The following is a 24,484-nucleotide window of genomic DNA, read 5'->3' as shown; positions in this document are numbered from 1 at the left end:
GAGACCTAACTAGAATTATCATCAGGCCTAGAGATCACCTTATCAAGGGCACCTTTCAGAACCCGAGTAAACCCCAAACGACACTTGGGAGGTATAGACTTCACAGTACGAAACCCCTTGGAGAACAAACAATCAACAAGAGCCACATCAAAACCACAATGCTGATCTTGCACCAAAACACCCATGCGTCCAAGCTGAGCCGGAGAAGAGGGAGCTTGTGGCTTGGAGATACCATGAAGCACAAAACGAACAATACCATCTCCTTCATCCGGGGATGACACAAACACACTCGCACTATGACGACACTTAGTACGATGCGTATGCATTTTGAAGCAAACCCCACATAACCAAATCCCCACACGCGAAAAAGTAACTTCAGCCTCATTATAAATAGCCAAATCAGATGAAAGAGAATGTCGTGTGATATCCCGCGCACCAATACAAAAATGACGATCAGAAAGATGCTTGATAAGGGAACTTTTAGTAAGGCCATTGCCCCTTCCATCTTGACAACCACTAAGACCCACAAAGGGGCAATGAAACTGCACCCTGGCAGCCGACATACCCTTATACAGCCACCACCAAAAACTACAGTAGAACCCAGCCGCAAAAAACACCAAAAAAAAAACCCAAGAAACAACAACCAACAAAGTGCCCACAAGTTAACACACGAGACAACCACTTCTACACCCTAAAAACAACTCCCAATTGCACCAAAAATACACCCAAAACTCCACAAAAAAACACTCAAAATCCTTAAAAAATGGTAGGAAATAAACGCCTGAAGAACACCCCCAAAGAATACAAAACACAACTACGCTAAAAACACCAGAATATTGCGGCTGGAAAAAAGCATAAACGTGACCAGAAACTTTACCTCACCACTGCTTGAAAGAATGCTGATGAGCCTCGAGAAACTGAACCGATTGCCGGCAACCAGAATACTCCCTGAACACGACCAGAAAACCGCTTGAATCAAGAACTAAAAACAGCCTAAACTCGCCTAAAAAACAGCCCGAAACACGACCACCAAAGGCTGCTTGAAAACCCTCAATACACTCGAGAATTAGCCAATAAACACCTGAAAACGCTCTCAAAACTGACCAAAAACGCTGCCTTAAAACGCCGATGAATTCGCTCCCTTAAAACGACTGAAAACTGCAAGCAAAAAGGGTTGATGCCACTCCACACCGATACTAATAGCCACCGGAAAAGCTGCCGCGAAACCCATCGGATTATTGACGTGGAATCTGCCGGTTTATTGACGTGGAATCTGCCGGTTTATTGACGTGATCGCAGAACCTGGTTGCACCTTAATCGCCCCATAATCTCCCTTTTTGAAACCCTTTTATTATTATTATTATTATTATTATTATTATTATTATTATTATTATTATTGTTATTTTTATTATTATTGTTGTTATTATTAGTTTATATTAGTGGTGTTGTTGTTATTAATATTAGTAGTAGTAGTATGTTATTGCTAATGTGTTAGTATGATTTTTATGATTATGGTTATTGTTGTTGTTATTGTGATTATTTTTATTGTTGTTTTTGTTGTTATGGTTAAAAAACATGATTAGTATGATTATTGTTATTTTTATTATTAATGTTGTTTTTTTTTTTTGGATATCGCTGTTGTTGTTATTATTATTATTATTGTTATTGTTATTATTAGTTGATATTAGTACATTGGAAAATATGTGGTTTATTATTATAATTATTTTTGGTGATGGTGTTGGTATGAATATTTATTTAAATATGAATATTTATTGTCCAACTTTAATGAAATAACATTTTTTTGTAATTATTACTAATCTTTGATTTTGTACTTATTTAATGTAGATCGAGGGTTCGTCATGCAATATCACGACGTTTGAATGCGTCTGTTAGGAGACAGACATCTCGTTCAGTAATGACCGGGTCACTGCTTCAGCACGAGTAGCAATATGGGTCTCATAGTGGTAGGTCGGGAGACCATCAGTCAGGCAGTAGTCGGCCCATGTATTCGCCAGGTGGACTACCTACATCTGACGAGGAGGATGAAGACTCGGTTAGTCATGCTGGTGATCGGGATGAAGAATCGGACCCTCAGGATTATCATATGGTATATAGGGGTCAGCAAGGGAGATTTGTTGGTGGTCAATCGAGTCAGCCTACTACCAGCTTTGTATAGACATGGTTAGTGCAGTAGGCGATGCCAGGTGGTCCCGAGGATGGGATTGTTATCCTTAGTTTTGGTGGTCACGTGGCGTCATATATATGGGTCGAGCAGGAGCGAAATGTTTTGCGGTGTTTGAGTAGGTCAAAGTTGTGTTCTGAATTGGTTCAGTGGCGAGGTCGTCAATCAGTGGAGAATCTTGAATTGATTGATGGCAATTGGTTGTCTCACTTGCCCGGGCTGATGTTTAAAAAACTTGATTGGCCGTTGATTTCTGCTTTTGTTGAGAGATGGCAGCCAGAAACACATTTCATATGTCATTTGGGGAGATCACGATCATGTTACACGATGTGTACAACATTCTTGGGCTATGTGTCGATGGTAAGATGGTTACCACTACGCCTAGCATGGGTGTCTTACGGGACGCGTGCTCGGTTACCATGGATATGACTCCGGATGAGTTGACTAAGATTTGCGGCACCAAGACGATTTGGCAGGGTAGTGGGGTGTTGACTGATAAGATTTTTGACTCGACGTTGGAGGCTCAGAGGCACTTTACTGTCCATTATACTACGTACTTGTGGTTACTGCTTGGAGGTACACTGTTTTTAGACAAGAGTGGTAATCGTACGCATCCTTCCTTCCTCCACGAGCTATGTGTTGGAAATACCCCTATTAATGAGTACTCTTGGGGTGCAGCTGCTCTAGCATACTTGTACCGGCAATTGGGTACGGCCTCACGGAAAGATGCTGATTTGATCGCTGGTTATCTTATGCTTCTGCAAGCGTGGATTTACGAGTACTTTCCGTGCTTTCGGCCTCAGTAGGGTACTTTGACGAGGGACCTTAATATCCCTCGTGTATCTGCTTGGGATGTTGGAGCTCTGATTGCTTTCGGCCTCACGGAGTTGATCCTGCACTAAGAGTGCCCTCCACTTTATTCATTGGCTGCATCCAGTACCGTAACATCATTGAGCCGTACATGCATGATAGAGTGGTTCGACAACTTGGATTCGTGCAAGGCATTCCACGTGACATTATCAGGCCAGAGAAGGCCAAGAGGCCGACTAACTTGAAGATGTACCGGGTAGACTTCCCGCCAAGATGACATATGGGTTGTGGAAGAGGTTTGTCCCTGGGGTATCTTTTAGTTTAGTTTTAGGTGCCCTCACCAGACTTAGTGCTGGAGCTCCTGCCGTTGCGCCTGGTTACATGCAGTGGCTGTACAGGTTTTCTTTCCCTCGGGTATCTCCAGGTCCAGGAGTTACAAGCAACCTACCAGAGCGGACTAACACTGAGTATGTAAGTTTTTGTTTTTATTATACTATTAAGAATGACTTCTAATAATTGTTGTTTATATAATATGTTGTTGTCTGATTTGCAGTGGATGAGTCGGTCCATGGAGATTCACCAAAGAGCACTGGCTGAGTATCCTCACAAGTCGGGTGAAACTAGGACAATGAGTGAGCAGCTTGTATTTGATTGGAAGTAAAAAATGGGGCTATAGATTGCTTTGTAGTCATGTTAGTGGTTTTTATTACTTGTTTGAATAGCTTTATATTTCTTTTTTATTCGTCATGTAATGTAAGAACTGGACACTTTAATTTTTTTTTGTTTTGTTGCATGTAATGTAAGATCTTAACTAACGGTTCACATGCTCGAAATAACTTTGATCACGCCTGGTGTCATTGTTCCTCCGTTGACCACGAATGTTGAGGTTCACATGTGGTTCTTTAAGGTGTGTATGATCCGGATGCAGCTCCTCTTTAATGATGCAAGATACATTTCGACATACAGCAGGATCCCTTTCCATGTCTTCATCAACCAGGGAACGAAAATGTGTAGCCTCCTCGGTCGAATCGTTAACAAATTCCGGAATGTTAACACCATCACCAATAACCAAAGTCTTCAAGAAAGAATGAATTTGGCTGGTATACAAGCCTGTCTGTGCAACTAGCGAATCATGTATTTGGCAAGCACATGGTACACCATGGGTCACACACATAGCACATCCACAACGTTCATAAACCCGGTAACTCAAATGTCGCATCCTTTTCGTCTCCTCATGAAGTACTTTCAAGAAATGTTAAGACACTTTACCATTTATACGTGACAGTGGCAATTGTCGGTACATCTCACCAATTTTAGATCTTGATGCCTCCAAAGCATTACGAATTTCAATGATTTTATTACTGATATGACAATGGACTCGGGTCCATATGGTATCCAAAGAACCTACCATTAATTCAGATTAGTAAAAACATTATAATTTCTTATTATAATTACAATTACGAAATAAAGACAATAACTAATATAGTAAAACAACTAACCTGTGGATGATTCAAACCACGTCTTCACTGCTGAATGTTGGCTCTCAACTCTACAGTTGCTGGTGTTACCAAAGTGAAGAATTTGGTTTGTCCAATATGTCACAAATTTGGTTTTATGACAAAGCCATGTTCCCTCAACATACTCAATCACTGCCGAATAACTTGCCCACCTTGCTTTCATGGTAGCTAGAGCATGATCATACTCCGCCTCAGTTGTTGCATCCATGATACGTTTCCATTTGCCATTTTTAAAACTGCTACCAATCTTCTTGTTTGAACATCTTCGTCACCCTAGCCTCCACATCTTTATTAATGTGCCATCGATAGAGTAAATGCGACGTCCCTGGAAACACTTCTCTCAAAGCCGCACATAGCCCAAGTTCACGGTCTGATAAAAATACCGATGGCTCTTTATCAAACCCAATCACCTCCCTTAATCTCTGCAACACCCACCGATAGCTAGTCGTGCACTCGTTGCGCATGAAAACATAACCAACTAGAAAATTCTGGTGTGTCGGTGTCACACCTACTATCTCAAAGAACGACATCCTATATGGATTGGTTTTGTAAGTAGAATCCATACCTATTACATGAGGGTATGTGCGGAGTATGTTGACCGTGATCGAGTGCACCATAAATGCATGTTGCAGGACGTCGAGATCATCGACCATGACCCATTAAATGTACTTACTCTCTCTCGCCAAATGAAGAAATTGCTGAACAACTCCTCTTCCTTTAGACATCTCCATCCTGAAGTCATTCCGACAATTGTAAATGTGCCTGATGTTTGGATGATCATCAGGAAATTGCTCTGCAATAGTTGCCATGATGTTACGGGGCGGAACCTTGGATTTTGTCATGTCACGCACAACCTGTTTCGCACCCGAGCTCAATCCGCTAATTTTACGATGACCCTCTTAATACACAATCATTGGGTGGTTATGTGTCCCGGTGTGATCATTTTTCGCACGGATCTTCCAACTGTCAGTGGTGAATTCATAATATATCTTGATGTAGAAAGGACAAGCATTAGCTTTGGTTTTTGTGTCCTTCTGTATCGCGTTCTCCAAATCTCTCAGCTTGCTCCTCCTTGCCCGATCACATTTCAAATACCGATATGGCCGACCATCTCTGGTTTTGTTATATGACGATTTCACCAAAATAAATCCGAGATTTATGGAAACAGCATCCGCCCATTTAACTGCATCCTCAAACGTTGGAAATAATGTGTCCGTCACGAAATTCCCACTATAATTCACACTGTCACCACCGTCTTCAGATTCCAAATCCTATACAAATTAAACAAAACAATGGTCTAAGACATTATGTTCTGTTTTATAATATTAATAATAATATTTATAAAACAATATTACAACTAATAATATTATTGACATTAATGACTAATACTAATACTAATACTAATAACAACAACAATAATCATAAACACCACCAACAACAATTACAATAATCACAATAACAACACCAAAAATAAATATTTACTAATAATAATAAGGTTTCAAAAAAAAAAAATTACTAATAATAATAATATTACTACTAATAACAATAATAATGATAACACAACAATCACAAAACAATAATAACATACTTATTAATTAATTAATTAATAATAATAATAATAATAATAATAGTAAGGTTTCAAAAAAAAAAAAATTACTAATAAAATTACTACTAATTACTCAAATTATCAAAAACATAATCACAACAACAATCAAAAATAAAATAAACAAAGTATTTTAATTAAAATTAAAAAAAAAATTTCTAGTAAAGGGACATCCGCCCAAAAAATCCGGATGTCCCAAGGTGGGTCCGTCTGGAATTTCCGGATCCACCTTGGAAGATCCGGAAATTTTGGGTGGATCATGACTTCCGCTCAAAATTTCCGGATCTTCCAAGGTGGATCTGGAAATTTTGGGCGGATCCATCGTGGGACATCCGGATTTTTTGGGCGGATGTCCATTTTCCAGAAAAAAAAAAAATTTCATTACAGATTCTTCCGACGCATTATCCAGCGTACGAATGTTCCAGTCGTCCATCAACCAAGACCCGTCGCAAAAACTTGATAATTTTTTTTTTTTTAAAAAAAAACGATTTAAGGTGGTCGTGGGGACTGATTTGGTTTGGAGGTCGTGGGGACCGATGTGGTGGGCTGGGGATTCACGTGGTACAAGTTTGAGGGGATCGTTTGATATAATAATGTTCATGATCAACAAAGTCCTCTTTTATATTACAACTTGCATAAAGGACATGTTTGTCCATTCAAGTTAAAATGGGAGCGACGAATAAGGGCCTGTTCTCATTGACTGAACTCAGCTGAACTGAACTGAACTCAACTGAACTGAACTGAACTCAGCTGAACTGAACTGAACTCAGCTGAACTGAACTGAACTGAAATGAATATTTTATAAGAGAAGGAAATTAGGAGCTGAACTGAACTGAACTGAACTGAACTAAATTGAGCTGAACTGAACTGAACTGAACTCAGCTGAACTGAACTGAATTTCAACGTAAGAGAACAGGCCCTAACAAGTCACTACATTTTCGTTCCTACAAAATGATTTACAAATTGCAATTTATTACGGAGTACTATACAAGTAAATAAAAACAGAGAAGTAACGAAATACCGTTCCATATGATAACCGTAAGTGGTATTATTCCACGAAAGTTCGCATCTTCCAGCAATTTTCCCTCCTCTTCTCCTCCCCTCCCCTTCTTCAAGAAACACCCAACACTCTTCATTCCTCCATTTTCCTTTCCGGTTTGCTACAACACCACCAAAACAACTCCAAACCAATTGAATTACATTACATCACATCTCAGTCCAATTACCATTGTTAGTCAAATTCTGTGATGCTTCGTATCTTCCTCCACAACATCCGCCATCGTCGATATCCCTTTTACCTTCGCCAACGCCGATTTTCCTCTTCCACCCCGCCCTCCTCGTCTCAACCATCAACGCCGTCATCGAATTCTCACCCTCACAACCCGAACCATTCGCTGATTAAATATGTCAATTCCGCCTCCACTCTCTCTCCTCTCTCCGCACCCACCACCGCCTCCTCCGTCTCTCGCACCACCCTCTCCCTTTCTCTCCTCTCCATCTTTGCCGTAACTGGAACAACATTTCTATTTTACTCCGAAGGCGGAGGCGATGACATTCGCAAAATCACCTCCGCAATCGAGGCAGCAGTCCACCGATCCACCGACTCGACTCACCGGATCATCAATCAAATGAAGCATACTGGTGCGGCTGCTGCGGTCCTATGGCAGTCGCTTCAGTCGGTTCTTTCGTCTGCCAATTACGAGGTTCGGTCCGGTTTTGAGTTTAGGGTTGCGGCGTTTTTGGCTGACATTGCTGCTGCTAATGCTGCGAGAAGGTCCGCCATTGTTGCTGCTGGTGGTGGGAGGGTGGTTGATTGGCTGCTCGAGACGGTTGCCGGTGATGTTAGTGGGACCCAAGCTGAGGCTGCTAGAGCTTTGGCTTACTTGATTGCTGATCCTCTTGTTAGGCCTCAGGTTTTTGGGAGGCCTCATTCTGTTCCTTATCTTTTGAGGTTCATTTCTTCTTCTCAGCCTCAGCGCTCCAAGAAGGTTAGCATCCCTTTTCGTATTTTGTTTTGATTAAGTTTTGTTTTTGTTTCGAATTTCGAAATTATTGAGCTTGGTTTGGTGCAAGTATGGTTGAATTTAAAATGTTTTTCGAGGTTCGATTAATTCATATGAGTATACTGTATATTGGCAATGTGTTTTGATCAATTACAAACGAATGGTAGGAATTTCCAATCAAAACCAATAAGAATGATTTTCGAGATTGAGTGATGCTTATGAGTAAAACTTTGTCACATTGCTTGACACAAGCCACAATGATTGAGAGTAGTACTAGGATGTTTGACCTACTTGAAAGTGCTCATGTTGGTTCATGTAGCCGGCCCCACTTATGGGATTAAGGCGTTCAAGAAGAAGAGGAAGAAGAGTGATGCTTATGAGTATACTATAAATAGGTGATATGGTTTGCCCAATTAGAAACTGATTGTAGGATTTATTTACCCGTACCAATTTTAAGGACTTCTGAGTTTGAGTAATGCATATGACTGAAATGAGTATATTATACCTTGGTGTTGTGGTTCCACCACCTAGAAATGAATATAGGTTTTCCTACAAGAGCCCAAATGAAGGATTTTTGAGGTCATTGATGTTATCACTTATGGTTCCACCAATTACAAACGACAAATCGTTGGATTTTCCTGTGATTATTTGTATTTGAAATTTTTGAGGCTGGATAATGCATGAGTGTAATTTAATATTGGTGATGTTGTTCCACCACTTTCAAACTAATGAATAGAACTAAGGGATTTTTCATCAAAATCAATATGAAAATTTTTCAAGGTTTGTTTTATGTATATGAATATACTTTACAGCAGTGATGTGGTTCCTCAAATTACAAACAATAAATTACAGGATTTGTTTTGTAGAACAAAGTGGTACTATTTGAAATTACAGTAGGTAAAACCGAGCTCTTCTGTCATGTGTGGGTTATGGTGGAATTGAGCCGTTACTTTGATTAGTTTATAGACTTTATGGAGCATAATAAATTCTGTATTAGTTAGTGATTGTTTTTATTTGAATGGGATGATATGCAGGCCCTCTTTCTTGATGTAAGACACTGGGATAAATTCATTGTCTGCTTTATGATTAAAATATTCATTCTTCAATTTATCATGATGCATCGATAATTGCTTTGGGAGACTGTTTTAAGTGTCATAAGTTCATCTTTGACCTACTGCTTTTGTCGATTAAATGTCACATTTTAGTTATGAAATTCAAAAATACTTCTTTTGTAATGTTAGTTCTCATTTTGAACTATGTGGTTGCCAAATTGATTGTGAATGGAATCTTATACAGCTTTAAGGGATTTGTTTGGTAAAATAGCAAATTTAGAGCCCGTATGGTAGGCAATAAATGAATCATATGGGAATGAATATATATGTGACTTGGTAATGAAAGTCTCATGTTAATGGCCATTGTATTGGAGCCCCATCCCCAAACATATGTTTTTTTATTTATAAATTTTCTTTGACCACTTGGTACCACCTCTGAAGTGATGATGGATATCTATGCAGTAAATTAAATTTTTGGCATTGGACTAGCATTACCATGGGCATGGGACTTTTCTTACAAAATTTGTATATATTTATTTATGATAACCACCTTTAATAACAACTTACATTTGGCAAACTCATTATTGAAGGTAGCTGATAATTTGGCCAACAGTATCCTTTTTCGGTACTACAATCGCTCACCTCTTTTTGAAGTTTGTTTTCTTTTATATCTACACCTTTCAAGGTGATTTTCTAAAATTACTTCTATTACCAGTGATGACTGACAAGAGAGCATGGAAGGCAGTAATTTTGAGAAATTTAGCATTTTAAATGACTTGTTTGATTTTGGCTGTGGAATTGTGCTTTTATCTTGTGGATCTTGGTTTTGTGACATCTTACAATCAATGTTAATTTTTGGATGCATCTGAGTTTATGTTTTGTAAAAACATTGACTTTCATTGGAACAGAATTCAAGAATTTCTGATTCTGTGAAAGGGAGGAGCATGCTTGTTGCAGCAATAATGGATGTTGTGACTTCCACTTGTGACAGCAAGGGCAATGTCCGATTCCAGCCATGCCTTCCTGCAAATGCTGAGATGAGGGACATTGCATCAGCGATTCAAGTAATTGAAGGTGGTTTTTTGGATGATCCAAATACTGAAGATGATGATGATGGTGGGAATGGATTGAAGGGTATTGGTATCAAGGTTCTTGGAGGGACAACTGTATTAGGACTTTCAAGATCTAATGGGCATATGAGTTATGATGATAGTGATAGTGTAACAACCAGTAAATACGCTTCAAAAAATCATGTTTACCAGAAAAGGCATGATAGCTACCTTGGAGATGCAAGCTTGTCATCTTCTGTAGTGCCTGGTCTCTGGGATGATTTACATACTCAGCATGTTGCTGTGCCATTTGCTGCATGGGCACTGGCCAATTGGGCTATGGCATCAGAGGTTAACAGATTTCATATTCAAGAATTAGATCAGGATGGAAATGCTATCATGACTGCCTTAGCAGCTCCTGAAAGATCAGTGAAGTGGCATGGGAGTTTGGTTGCTCAACTGCTTTTAGAGGACAACAATGTTCTGTTAAGTAATTCTGTTTCAGACTGGAGTTCTTGTCTGCTTTCAACTATATCACAAGCTTGTAAAACTGATGACATACCTCTGGCACTGGTAGCTTTGTCTGCATTTTTGCTTTCTGTTGATAAGAGTTTGGGAGCCAGAAAGGTTGTTTTGGAGAAAGGTCTTGATTTGATGAGAGACACTGCTAAACAAACAATGCACCATAAGGATATTCAAGAAGCTCTGGCAAGAGCATTAGAACTAATATGTACCTGTGAAAATCGTTTATCTCTTGAAGAAAGTCTAAAGTGGTCAAGTATCCTTCTTCCCTGGGCTTGCGGAAAACTTTCTTCTGAAAAGACTCGATATTCGGCAACTAAAATCCTTTCATGCATTCTTGAGGATTTTGGGCCATCTTCTATCCCGATTTCTCAAGGATGGTTAACTATTCTAATAAATGAAGTTTTGGACTCTACTAAGGCATCATCGGTTAAAGGATCCTCCCAGCCAAAAAGCGACAAAGTGAAGGTTAGGATGTGCATTTATAGCTGTATGTTCTATTATAAATTTCTGTAGTTTATGCTTCACCTCTGTTTTGGATTCCAATATTTGATGGAATTGTTTGATTGAATATTTGTTCATATACTATGCTATCTTACATTTGCAGACTCAAATTGATCAGTCAAATATTCAATCTGGTATACTAATTGCCAGTCAGCTTGCAAATTCTGTTGTTAATCTAGCTGGAAAACAATTGGGAATTGCCGCAGATCGCGGTGACTCATTCCCTATAGCTGACCTCCTGTCTCAAGAACCTTTCGCTGGAGCATTTAAAAGCTTAAATAAAGATCGGAATCCTAAATGTGATGCTGCTGACTCAGCAGTGGCAACCCTGAAGGGAATCAAAGCGCTAACTGAAATTTGTGCAGATGATCTTGTTAATCAAAACAAAATTGTAGATTCTGGGGTCTTATGTTTGTTGAGGCGCTTTTTGCTAAAAGATGATTATGAAAGCCTAGCTGCTATTGAAGCCTATGATGCATCAAGAGCTGGGGAGGGACCAGATCAGGCTAGTAAGGTCCTAGATGAGTCAAAGGTAGATACTAATGGTCAATCAAAGGTCCGAATCCCACCATCTACTCACATCCGGAGGCATGCAGGTAGACTACTAACTGTTCTTTCAGCATTGCCAAAAGTTCAAAAAGTTATTATAGCGGATGCAACTTGGTGTAATTGGCTTGAAGAGTGTGCTAATGGAAAGATTCCTGGATGTGATGATCCTAAGATTCAAAGTTATGCCAGAGCTACTTTGTTAAATGTGCTTTGCCATGAAAAACGGGACTCGGACACTGGAAGGAGTGGTGGTACTGGTACGGGATTTGTGAATGATAGTGCTGTAACTCGTGTTCAGCCCCGCTATGAGGACATGATATATCTAATCAATCCTGAATCACAGCACTGGAAATGTCATGACAGACCTGTATCTCAGAATTCAAATGAACTCTCTGGTGGTGATAATGACATCAATTTATCTAGATCCACAGAGGGGCATGAGAATTGTTCAGATTTAGAAAACCCTGCAGTAGACATTATTTTTGTTCATGGTCTACGTGGTGGGCCTTTTAAAAGTTGGCGCATGTCTGAAGACAAGTCATCAACCAAATCAGGCCTTGTAGAGAAGATTGATCAGGAAGCAGGGAAACAAGGAACCTTTTGGCCAGGTGAATGGCTCTCAGCTGATTTTCCTCATGCTCGTTTGTTTACACTTAGATACAAGGTTTGTTTAGAATCAAAGTCCCTTGTGCCTTTCTGCTTGGGGTTGTTGATGTGCCAAAACTTATATAATAATAACTAATATTAGCACTTGAATTTTGGATGCATTTCTTATTGTAAAAAAAAAAAAAAAAAAAAGTGGGATCATGATAGTCTAATTTTAGAGTACCTATACAGTTTCCTTTTTTGTTTTGGGAATCATGAGTTTGAAATTGTACCTGGATAACTGTTGCAGACAAATCTTACTCAGTGGTCTGGAGCTAGCCTTCCTCTTCAGGTGTGCATCATTTTGCCATATATTTTTGATAGCATTCAATGTTATTGTTTTGTTTGGTGCATTTATCCAAATGTTATATGATTGAAAAATTTCAATCATTTTTATATCTTGGCTGAAGTGTTTTAGGCTCAATATAGGGATTCCATAACTCATCTTGTGAACGGTAACAAGTATAAAATCATCTCTAATTCCCATAATCAATATACTAACACATGTAATGTTTGTTAGCAGAGAGGGCTATACAAACAATAGATACATTATGTTAGGGAATTTTAAGGTAGACTATAAGAGATGGATACTTTGAGAATCTCAAATACAAGCCACGGATACTTTGAGAAATCTCAAAACCATCTGGTTGTAGATACCCCCCATCCCCCTCTCCGAAAATCTCTTTTTTTTTTTTGAAACGTTTTGTTTGTACTCTCAATGATAACTTTGGTAACGCAAAGTTGGGTGCCTGCGGTTATTTAATTTATGTTTTCATTTTTTTTTGGAAAAATTGCCAAAAATAACACAACCTTTGGCTCATTCTTTTTTAATAATACAACCTTTTGTTTATTTTTTAATAATACAAACTTTAGGGGGTGTTAATTTTAAACCGGACAAAATCGGATGTGCAGTGGATTTCGAGGTTAGGAAAGGGGAGGTGGTGAGTTTTTGGTGGTGGGGATGGGGAAGGGGGGAATATTTCCTCCTCTCCTCCCACCAAAAAACCCACTGAATATTTGATTTTATCTTGTTTAAAGCTAACACCCCCTAAAGATTGTATTATTCGAAAATATTCAAAAGGTTATATTATTAAAAAAGAATAGGACAAAGGTTGTATTATTTTTGGCAATTTTTCTTTTTTTTTTTTTTTTTACAAAGATGTGGACTAAACTTAAATTTCCAGTGCACTAATGATTGAGAATTTAGTTCAAGGAAGCTATCAATGAGTATCGTTTGGGGTGGGGGTCATCAAATTCAAGTCAAAGATGTTTTTTTATATGTATTTGCTCTCATGTATGTATAAACTAAGGCTTGTCAGAGGAAAAGGGAGATTCTTTTGTTTCTGATCATAATGGGGGAAAATTGTCTTATGATCTTGGACCTTTTTTAGGCTATGTTGCAATAAATAAACCCCTCTGTTGTGTAATCATTTTTAAATTGTACTCCCTCTGTCCCCAATTGATCTACTCTTTTCTCATATTTCACGGGAATTAAGAAAGAAAAGGAGAAAGTAGTAGAAGTACATGGGAAAGCTAAATTCAATTGGGAAACAAAAAATTGGGAAACAAAAAAAGTAGAGAGAGAATTAGAGAAAGTAGTAGAAGTACATTCACGTGGGAAAGCTAACTTTTGCACAAATATATTTGCAAAATCAAGGGTAATTTAGGAAAATCGTCTAATTAAGCCAAGAAAAAATGAGGGTAAAAGGGTAATTTCACGATACCCATTATGGTAAAAAAAAGAAATGGGTACATCATTTAGGACCACCTAAAATGGAATATGTGTAGATCGTGTAGATCATTTGGGGACTTGGTTATTTGGTTGTAGAGGTATAGTCTTTTGGTGTTTTTTTTTTTAATTTTTAATCTCTTTCTCTTTTTGATTTAATGTATCTTGATGGACTCCCTTGGTTCTACCAAACATAATGCTTGGTACTTGGTAGGATATAGTCTTTGTCCTGAGAACAGGGTAACAGGTAAAATTTAAAAATCATGCTAAGGAAGGATTGTAAGCTCCTGAACAACACGCATTTTGGGATACTTAATGTTTAATTTTTTAGCTGATCTAATATCTTGCAATAATATTGTTGCCTTTGCATTTGATTTTATGTACAAATTACAGGAGGTCAGCTCAATGCTTTTAGAGAAGCTTGTCGCTGCAGACATTGGCAGTCGACCTATTGTGTTTGTCACACACAGGTTCTTTACCCCCTTTAAAGCACCATTATATTTCTTTTGTCAGGCTTTCATGTACTTTTTATCAGGGAAAATTTTTGTGTTTGTTGTTTGTATGTATTAGAGATCTTTTGTTGGTAACTTTTGAATATTTAATGTTTACAGTATGGGCGGGTTGGTAGTGAAGCAGCTGCTATACCAAGCAAAGACAGAAAATTTGGACAATCTTGTTAATAACACTGTTGGAGTTGTATGCCCCTTTCCCTTAAATCTTGTCTCAACCATGTTAATTTTATTTAGCATTCTATGATACTTAATTTATCCATGGTGACAGGTGTTCTATAGTTGTCCACATTTTGGCAGCAAACTGGCAGATATGCCCTGGAGGATGGGCCTTGTGCTTCGCCCTGCACCTACGGTCATTTTCACTCTTATCTCATTGTGTGTGTGTGTGTTCCCCCCCCCATTATTGTCACATGTTTGTTTTAATCAGTTGTATTGTTATTTTATAGATAGGGGAGCTAAGAAGCGGATCTCCTAAGTTGGTTGAGCTTAATGATTTTATGCGGCAACTTCATAAAAAAGGGTTACTTGAAGTACTTAGCTTTTGTGAGGTAAAGTATTCTAATTGATTTGTCTGGTTAAGCAGTATGTTGCAACTTTATTCTTGATGATTGATTGTCCCTTTCAGACCAAGGTGACTCCAATTGTTGAGGGCTATGGAGGATGGGCTTTCCGCATGGAAATAGTTCCAATTGAGTCAGCATATCCTGGTTTTGGTGATATTGTGGTAAGTATGGTGCTTTGTTGAGATTGCCTGAGCAGGCGAAGTATTAAAAGTTAACCCTCATATTTTGCCGTCATGCTGGTGTTTATGATGATATACTTCTATGTGATTGTCTGAAAAATTCAGGTTAATTCGATCATATAGCACAGGTTGGAAGTTTCATTAGCTTACACAAATAATAGTACTACCTCTAAAGATTAAATATCTGCTGTGGCCAGGATGTTTCTCCAATTTAAATGAAGGCTGTCTCACTATGATGTGCTCCAGTTTACCTTTTGATCTGAGTTAAATGTTTTTTCTCTGTCTGATTGTTTTCATACCTTTGTTAGGTGTTAGAGTCAACTGATCATATTAATTCCTGCAAACCACTCAGTCGTGATGATCCTTCATACACAGAGATATTAGAGTTCTTGCGTAAAGTAAAAGCTCAGCATACGTGAATTAAGAAAAGGATAAGTATTACAGAGTTTCAAGCCATTTTGAATTATTCATTTTGTACATAGTTATAGATAGCTCCATGAATCTGAAGCTCAGTAGAAAACTAGAGATGACTGATAACTCACGGGATGTTCTTTGAACCAAGGATACATTTTATTGCAATTTGCATGAGCTTCTATCAAAGTTGGCATCTTAGTGAAGGAACATTTGCATTTACTGCTAGTAGGCATTGGGTGGCTTACTCTACGAGAAGTATTTTCCGATTGTTGCAGGGCTTTAAGCTCACCTTTAGCTTGGAACGCTCATTCTGTTTCCTGTTACACGAGTCAGGTTTCAGCTGTGGACAGTTGCCTTTGTATTAGTTGTATGTTGTAAAATCAACAATTAGCATAGGAGTTGTAAATGAATATTTATATACTACGTAGTATGTTACATTTATGAGTCATACTTGTGAATTGTGATTTCATCATCATATCACATCAATTATTTGCATAGAGTTGCAAATTTGTGTGAGCTTATTAATGTTTGAAATTCATTATTTATTTCTATTTGTTTTTAATTTTTGTGTGTGTGTGCGTGTGTGTTTAGAGAGAGCTACAAAGGACCCTCAATGTTGTATTTTAACATCTTAAGTCTTGAATTGAACCTTGAAAAAAAAGCCTTGGAATTGATTAAATTGTTTTAGAAAGGGGGATTAAGGACTTAGGCTTGCAATCTGTAATTCTGAGCTCCGAAGTTGTTGAATATCAAGGTAGAAAAGAGGATTTTATTGGCGGAGAGTCGGGGATAAACAATTAGGGTAGTCGTGCACTACTGAGCCCTAGTTAGCTAGAAGTAAGCGTGCCATACAGCCCATACTGGACTTCAGTGCACCTGCAGGGCATGCAACATCAGTATAGCTAGCCACGGATTGTTTAGCTAGGTTTATATGGTTTTGTATAGATTTTAGGCTACTTGGACACAATTGTGCTACGTCGGATCTAGTAATTCTTTAAGTTCTTGAATTGGGTTTGAAATGTGTTTGAATGATATGGAGCTTATTTAAGGCCAGTTTGGGACAATTTAGGAGGCTTGTCCAGTTGTCCATTCACTTTTGTTTCAAGGAAAGGACAAAGATTAAAATCCTTTAATTGTCCATTTTCCTTGGATAGAAATTGCTACCTAAGCGTGTTTTCTGGTAATTCTTGCCAACAAATGATTCATAATAGATAATGTATTCAGAGCTTTTAATATGTAGCAAAGAAAAACACTTAGATTTATGTAGACCATTGAGAAAATTACAAGTAATAAAAGACATTGATATCAACAACAATATAAGCAACAACATTTATTTCTTCTGTATATAAAAAATAACATATGGTATCAAAGCAAAAAATAAAGGAAAGGTGCTGATGAAAAAACTGAGATGCAACTGATGTTTTCAACCGGCCAAGATTTGATTTACATGACTAGGGTGTCTCGGCTTGTCCAGTTTGGGCATGGCCGTAATGAGCGCGCCCGTTTCCCTGAGGTGATTTTACGTAACGTAGCCGCCTCTCCTTCGACAACACCTCTGCTAGCCTACATGAATTACAAAATAACTCATTAATACATCTCAAATTATAAAATTGCTCAAGTAAGTTGATCCATTTTGCATGAAGTATGATTGATAAAATGATAAGCACGTGAATAGTAAATGTAAAGAACATTATTATGAAATGGACGTAATATATACTTTGTATATGGCAAACATTACACATTTTTACCATTTGTTTCCATAATAGTACAAGTAGTGAGATTGAATTGACTAACCTTTTGAGAATTTCCTCATTAGTATGACGACTGATAGGCTCACTTACACCAGTAGCCAAATTCACATTTGAAATAGGTTTTTTCAGCAACTCTTCCCCAACTTTTACTAGATTACCCAAGTTTTCCTCGGTCGAAATATCAACAGATGATATATCCCCCATCAATGTATCATCCTACAAGTTACAAAGTAAATAATATCATCAATTCTTTCAAAAAAAATACAAGTATACTTATCATACATTGGGAAACCCTACTCACGAGGGGGAAAAAAAAAGGAAACTCGAAATAAAATACCTGAATCCGGATATAATTTTTCTCACAATGAAGGGCTTTAAAGACAGTGTTAAGATGAAGATCCACCATATCACCACTTGCTTGCATAAACACATCAATTAAAGGGCAGGACCCTCCAGATGTAAGCCAACTCAGCATACCCCATTTCGCCGCTGAGTCAGCATCATACTTCTCATCACATTTGGTTGTACCAGTTCCTAAGGATAATACTAAGTATCTATTATAATCTGATGGTTTTATAGGGTAGAAATCAGGGCTCCCACTATATATCTCATTTGACACTTCGTTTATTGCTGCCAATGCCTATAAATATTACACAAATAACGCGAAATTATATCAGGAAAGTTAGGAGTTGATAAGTTCAGAGATAAGGTAAGTCAAGTAGTGATAATTACATACCGGATTGTTAGCGGCGACACCACCATCAATAAGATTGTATTCTCGGATTTCTCCACTATGTCCTTCATACTTGAAATAATGGGCTGGAAGATAAGTTGGTGCAGCTGAAGTGCCTATGCATATATCCGAGAGTAACACATCTAAGCTTGGAGTCCTTTTTACCTGAAAATTAAATACGTGGTGAATCAATTTTGTTATTCATATTGCGTTAATCAATTTTGCCTGAATTTAAATACATGGTGAATTAAATTACTCCGTCCGTTTTTAAATACTGGCTTTACTTTTTTTTTTTGGCCATTTTTAAATACTTGTTCCATTTCCTTATTTGGAAATCTTTTATAATATTTAATTAATTTCTCTTACCAAGTAGACCCAATAATATTAATTTCATATTCTTTCTCCTTTAATTCTCTCCACTACATTTGTTTTTTTATAATTTTTTATTCTTCCACTAACCCCACTAGCTCTATATTTTATCATTTTTTTCAATTTCTCCTAAAACTCCGCGCATGAAAAGTATTTAAAATTGGAGGGAGTAATAATAATTTTGTATATTGATAATTCAAGATATATACACGAACGTACTACAATCAATATGCAGCAATAATGCAGGTAGTGTGTGCACAATGACAGATGGAAATTATAAATTAGTACTTGTAACGTTGCTTTTGTATTTTGTACCATGTATCCCGTTGAAAAAAGAGGCTTCCAGTAACTAATTGTACAAGACTACAAGTACACAAGCTAATGACAAAGTAACGAGGAAGCCCCAGTTTCTCACCGTGAGAAACGAATTCGTTTCTCATGGGGGCATTTTTGTGAATAAATCAACAACTTTTTCAACTTTATTCAACTGTGGAGCCCACAATATTGAAAAAGTTGTTGATTTATTCACGAAAATGCCATCATGAGAAACAAATTTTGTTTCTCACCATGAGAAACAGGGAATTTCCCCAAAGTAACCCCTATAATATACTAATATTGATCGGGTAACCCCTTTAACACTAACCGGGTAACCCTTTTAATATCGACAAAGTAACTATTGTGACACTGACCAAGTGACCCATATAACAATAATAAGTAACCACGTGATGGTTGGCTATATCGTGAGGCCAACCACATACAAGAATTTGTTTATCTAAATATATGCGCACCAAGATTTGATTAACATTCTTATTATGAAGGGCTCGGTATAATATATGTACTACGTAATCCAAATGTTATTTAAAACCAATTAGGTAAGATATGTTTAACTATAATAACGACAATAATGTTCCATCCTTATCATAATTTTTGTATTTCTCTATTTTGAGAAAAATACGTAGTATGAATAATGACAAGGGCTTAATTTTTCGGGAAGATAGAATAATTTATTATCCATTGAATTCAGTCAATCAATTCAATGAAATTAGGCGTATACAAAGAAAAAGTAATGAATTTGAGTAAAGACTAACTACCTCATAACTTGAGAAGATAACCGGCTGCATACGTTTGATGTCAAATGTTGGGACAACAATGTTAGTCAAAGTTTGATGTAGCTTTGTATTTCCTAACTTTTCCTTTGCAATTTCATGCAAATACTTGCCATCATATTTGGGTCCTTCAAGTGACTTCACAATTTTACTTGCATGACCAAACAAAGACCTACACAACATGTTAATTCATTTGTTATCATCCGTGAACAAACGAGTTAATTTGGTCTAGCTAGCCTATCTATTTTAATTTTCCCGTGAAAAGGACATGTAAAAATAATACAGTAAGACAATTAAGTTTCTTTTCTCATAATAAATATACGTCTAAAAATTACTTAATTTTTTTTTTATTAACATGTAAAATTCAATAATAAAAGTCAACCCGTTTAAACAGGTCATCTTTTTCTTAAGAAACACCCACTTTATACTATTCAAAACTATATTTCATCTCAATAATATTCATTTCTTTGAGTTCACAACAGGGTGCTTTAATTTTTTTGGAATAACATTACAACTAATTTAAATCAATTTAATTAATGTCCGTCTAATGATATTCCATTTATATTAAGATGCATACTTCATATAATGTGCATTATTGATATATAAAATAAAATAACATTTTAATGAACTTGGTATATATATTGGCACCCTCTCACATTCGTCTGTTCTTAGTAACATTAGAAAAAGAATGTGACAAGGTATTAAAATACATCCGAATATAAGGTAAACAAATTAAAATAGGGATGGATTGATGCATACTTTTCTTGAGGGAAAATCCCGGGGCAATGGTCTAAGTAGAATTGCTTGATATCTTTGGCAGCAAACAAAGGGCGGTTGTTTTCATTTGGTGCTGCAAGCATGGCTGTCACTAGACCTCCAGTGCTGGTTCCCGCCATCACGTCAAAGTAATCCGCTAGCCTAGCATCCTCTCCATCCAATTTCTGCATCAAATCATCATACACACAAAATTACTTCACTTTATTTTTTAGTCAAAGCACAATTTTATTTGACCTTTGACTATAACAAAATATGTTTTTTTTGTTTAATTCGGAGGTAATAAAAATGACGGTAATGAACTAGTGATTATAAATAAATATAATTTTTTTAAAAAAAATTTAATTTAAGTAGCACTCTAGTCTTGATTAAATGATTAATAAATCATACCACTTGGATTTCCACATATGTTTAGGATAATTGTTTGTTAAGCCATTTGTTGTGTTATTTTATTGTAATATATTAGGTATTCTAATTAAGAGATAATGAAGTATTGTTATTACGGAGTATAATTTAATACAAAAGTTAAAGCAAATTTGGTGGGCAATTAAAAAGTGGGAACTTCGTCCCATTATTAAGACGGAAGCTTCAAGTAATTTACAATAAGCTTTTGCCACTACCTAATAATGCTACCCATTTTATTTGCTCTTTTCTTTTTTCACTTAATTTTTGTTCAGTCAATATTGCCAAACTAAGCAAATAATTTAGGGCCAAGCAAAAATTTTATGCATTTTATTAAGGTCCAAGTCATTTATATTATGTTGGAGCTTGCATTGTATAAAAAAAATTATCTTTTTTACGCATCAACAAATGCATATACAATGATAAATCTCAATATAATATTAGCATGATACATGACATACGTACTACTATATGATTAATGCATGGTCACATAAATAGTATTGCATTCTTTACCTGAAGTTCATCTTCTAAGAAGGCTAGAATGGTCCCGGGAATCAGTCCTCGGACTCCACCTCCGTCGATGCTAAGAATAGTGATTAAGTTACCATAAGTTGGAGCTTGAAGAAGCGAGTAGGCTCTTTCCATGGCTAACAAGAAAGTTTTGTGATATGTGTCTGGGGTTAGAATTTGATAAAGGAAAAACCGTTACTTCCGTAGAGGAAAAAACTTAACTATTTTTGATGGAGGTAATTATTATTAGCGAGTTTGATAATTCTATCGAGCCATAAATGGCTATTATTTATAGACATTTCATATCTAGCAAACTAGACATGTAATCTTGACGTGGTAAAACGAAATACAACTAGTTTATAACCAATGTTGAAATTTCAATATAATAACAATATTTTTATGTTGTTATTAGACGTTAGACTAATCAACGAGGTCTTAGTTCTAGTGTAGTGGTGTTGAATGATTAAAGTTTAGCTAATTGGTTGTTCATACGAAAACGTGTGACTTATTTATTGTCAATTGGGAAAGAAACACTTTTGTACTTCTGCAAAGAGGAGAAATTAAATCAAATTGCTTCGAGAAAAGGGAGAAAGAAAATTCAATACATTATTTTACTTTGAGAAAAGTAAAACTTTATAATAGGTTTTTATTTTTTGTTTTTACCAAATCCTGTTCAAGTGTTAGTTACAAGTTTGGGTTATATAACTTGACCGAGAGGTAATTGATTTGGTCCATACAAAAAAATGAGTATTGGCAAGACATATTCAACGCGATTCATAGAAACTTATCCAATTGGTTTGGTTTAAGATTTTTTAGTTTAATAGGTAGTAATGTGTATCCTACATAATGTTTCGGGTAGTTATGTTTCATGATTTTTTTTTTTTTTTTTTTTTTTTTTTTTTTTTTTTTTTTTTGTATGTATATAAGAAATTTTTTAAAGTTATGATGTAACGAGTAATTGTATGATACTCTATTTGTTTCGTAATAATCAATCACATCACTTTTCTTGTACGTTCTTTAGATAATAATTGCAACACTTACTTATTTGGTAAGAACCTACTACTATTTTATTATTTTTCTCTCCCACTAACTTCACTTTTTATGAATATTCTATTATTTCTCTCTTCTACCAACACCACTTAAATTTTTTATTTTTATTTTTATTTTAATTTTAGTTTTTTTATTTTTTATTTTTATGACAAACATTTAAAAAGATTGGATGTACAATATAATATTTTACACCCGCTTCAAAGTTACCTTAAGATGATAAAAAAAAAATACCCTATAATGAATGAAAGGTACCTACTCCTTCGTCTTCAAAACTTCGACCCTTTTGGCCTATTTTAGTCCCAAAATGATCGACTCATTTGCATTAAAATACCCACCAATTTAAAACAATATTTGTGCAAAATTAGCTTCCCCATGTAAAATTTTATTTTTTTCATGTATTTTTAATACTTATCTCTACTTTTTTTCACAAATCTCATGCAAATTTATATTTCCAATATGTTTTTATTCTTTTTATTTAAGTTTATTAATTAACGCAAAATCAACCCAAAAGGGTCGAAGTTTTGGGGACGGAGGGAGTAGTATATATAAGTTATTCTCGATATAAATAAATGTTATTTAAGATTTATGGAAAAAAGTTACCCAAAATTCAACAAAAGTTACATCGATGCACAGTAATATTATATTACTATACATCGAATGTATACAAAAGTTTTTGTTTTATTATTTTTCTTTCCTACTAACTATACTTTATTCTAAATTTAAGCCCGTGTGATGCACGTTTTTTAATATATCATTTTGTATAACTTTTAGTTTTCTAAATAATTTAAATTTTAATACCTAAGGATAATCTTTAATTCTTAATTTTTTTTTTTAGTTTTCTAAATAATTTTAAATCCTAATAAAAATATTCGTCATTTTTACCTATGTGACAAAATTCTTAAGTCTCATATGTCACTTTTGCTTAGATGGCGAGTAAATTTTTTAATTTTAAAATAAAATACAAATCTAATTTTTAATTGGTCAAATAATACCATTGCTTATGTGGTGGGTTTCATGCTCCCAAAAAATGCTACTTTATTTATATATACTAGATGAAGCTCGTGGAGTGCATGGTTTGTTTGTATTTTTTTTTTCAAAAAAAAATATTTTTCTTGTATGTATGTGATAAAATTTGTTATTTTATTCGTTAGACACATAATTCATTGAATATTTTTATTTTAAAATAAATTAGATGAAGCATGTGAGATGCACGGTTTGTTGTATTTTTAATAACCAATATTAAAATTTTTTTGTATGTATGTGATAAAATTTGTTATTTATTCTTTATACGTTATATACCATTTAATTTTTTTATTTTAAAATAAATTGTGATTTTCCTCTCATTTGTTATTATATTTAGATAAAATTCATAACCTCAAAAGATAATAATTTATATTTAATTAATTTGAACTTTAAAATCTTGCCAATTTTGCTTGTGTGGCATTTGATTTACTTAAATAATTCTAAAAGAAATTACAAATCTCTAATTTAATTGGCTATACCTAAAATTTGTAATCCTACATGGCGCGTATATATATATATATGTGCAAAATTGACTAAATGTGCACATTTTTTAAACTGAATGTGCATATATTTTTTTGGCTTAAATTCGATGTGCATACATTTTGAATATAATGTGCATAAATTTACATATAAATGTGCATATTGTTTACTACTCTTATTCATTAACCTGAGACAGAGATTTGGCAGACAAGGCACGACATTGTCAATTCCAAACTTCCAGTAGACATTCTTGTAGGGTTTTAGGTACTTTAATGCGGAATTTCAAGAATCATATTCGTTTGCACCTAAAAAGGATCTACAAGCATAACACGTAAAGAATCACATAATACATACCTTTGACGCGTGATTTCCACAAGCAATTGACTGACAATCAGGGAGATAATAGAGCCCCAAGTGTTGCTCCTTTACTTAGTCCACGGGATAGGATTGAAC

The 24,484-nt window shown here is 35.8% G+C and overlaps 2 protein-coding genes across 3 annotated transcripts; one reads left to right on the top strand and one right to left on the bottom strand.

Annotated features, from left to right (window-relative positions):
• The first annotated feature begins 7,107 nt into the window (after positions 1-7,107).
• On the top strand, positions 7,108-16,378 carry LOC145586329 (uncharacterized). Of its 2 annotated transcripts, XM_081643118.1 has the most exons (10): positions 7,108-8,100; positions 10,076-11,206; positions 11,346-12,455; positions 12,687-12,728; positions 14,559-14,635; positions 14,777-14,861; positions 14,946-15,029; positions 15,124-15,225; positions 15,303-15,401; positions 15,728-16,378. In XM_081643118.1, exons 1-10 carry the CDS (start codon positions 7,360-7,362, stop codon positions 15,836-15,838), a joined length of 3,582 nt encoding a protein of 1,193 aa, XP_081499244.1. In that variant the 5' UTR covers positions 7,108-7,359; the 3' UTR covers positions 15,839-16,378. The 2 variants fall into 2 exon arrangements, 1 of the variants encoding a protein (XP_081499244.1); XR_014100914.1 differs by lacking the exons at positions 14,946-15,029; positions 15,124-15,225; positions 15,303-15,401; positions 15,728-16,378 and having other exon boundaries at positions 11,346-12,399; positions 14,777-14,832.
• Positions 16,379-17,068: 690 nt separating this feature from the next.
• Positions 17,069-21,739, bottom strand: LOC145585047 (patatin-like protein 2). The gene is made up of 7 exons (XM_081641801.1): positions 21,482-21,739; positions 20,552-20,733; positions 19,778-19,964; positions 18,321-18,482; positions 17,922-18,224; positions 17,628-17,800; positions 17,069-17,396 (listed from the first exon to the last, which is right to left on the bottom strand). Exons 1-7 carry the CDS (start codon positions 21,611-21,613, stop codon positions 17,285-17,287), a joined length of 1,251 nt encoding a protein of 416 aa, XP_081497927.1. The 5' UTR covers positions 21,614-21,739; the 3' UTR covers positions 17,069-17,284.
• Positions 21,740-24,484: the final 2,745 nt, after the last annotated feature.

Source organism: Chenopodium album, chromosome 16 (assembly GCF_948465745.1).
Source record: "Chenopodium album chromosome 16, dcCheAlbu1.1, whole genome shotgun sequence".
NCBI lineage: Eukaryota > Viridiplantae > Streptophyta > Magnoliopsida > Caryophyllales > Amaranthaceae > Chenopodium > Chenopodium album.
Note: the sequence above shows the minus strand (reverse complement) of the source record. Positions and strands in the feature narration are given on the sequence as shown.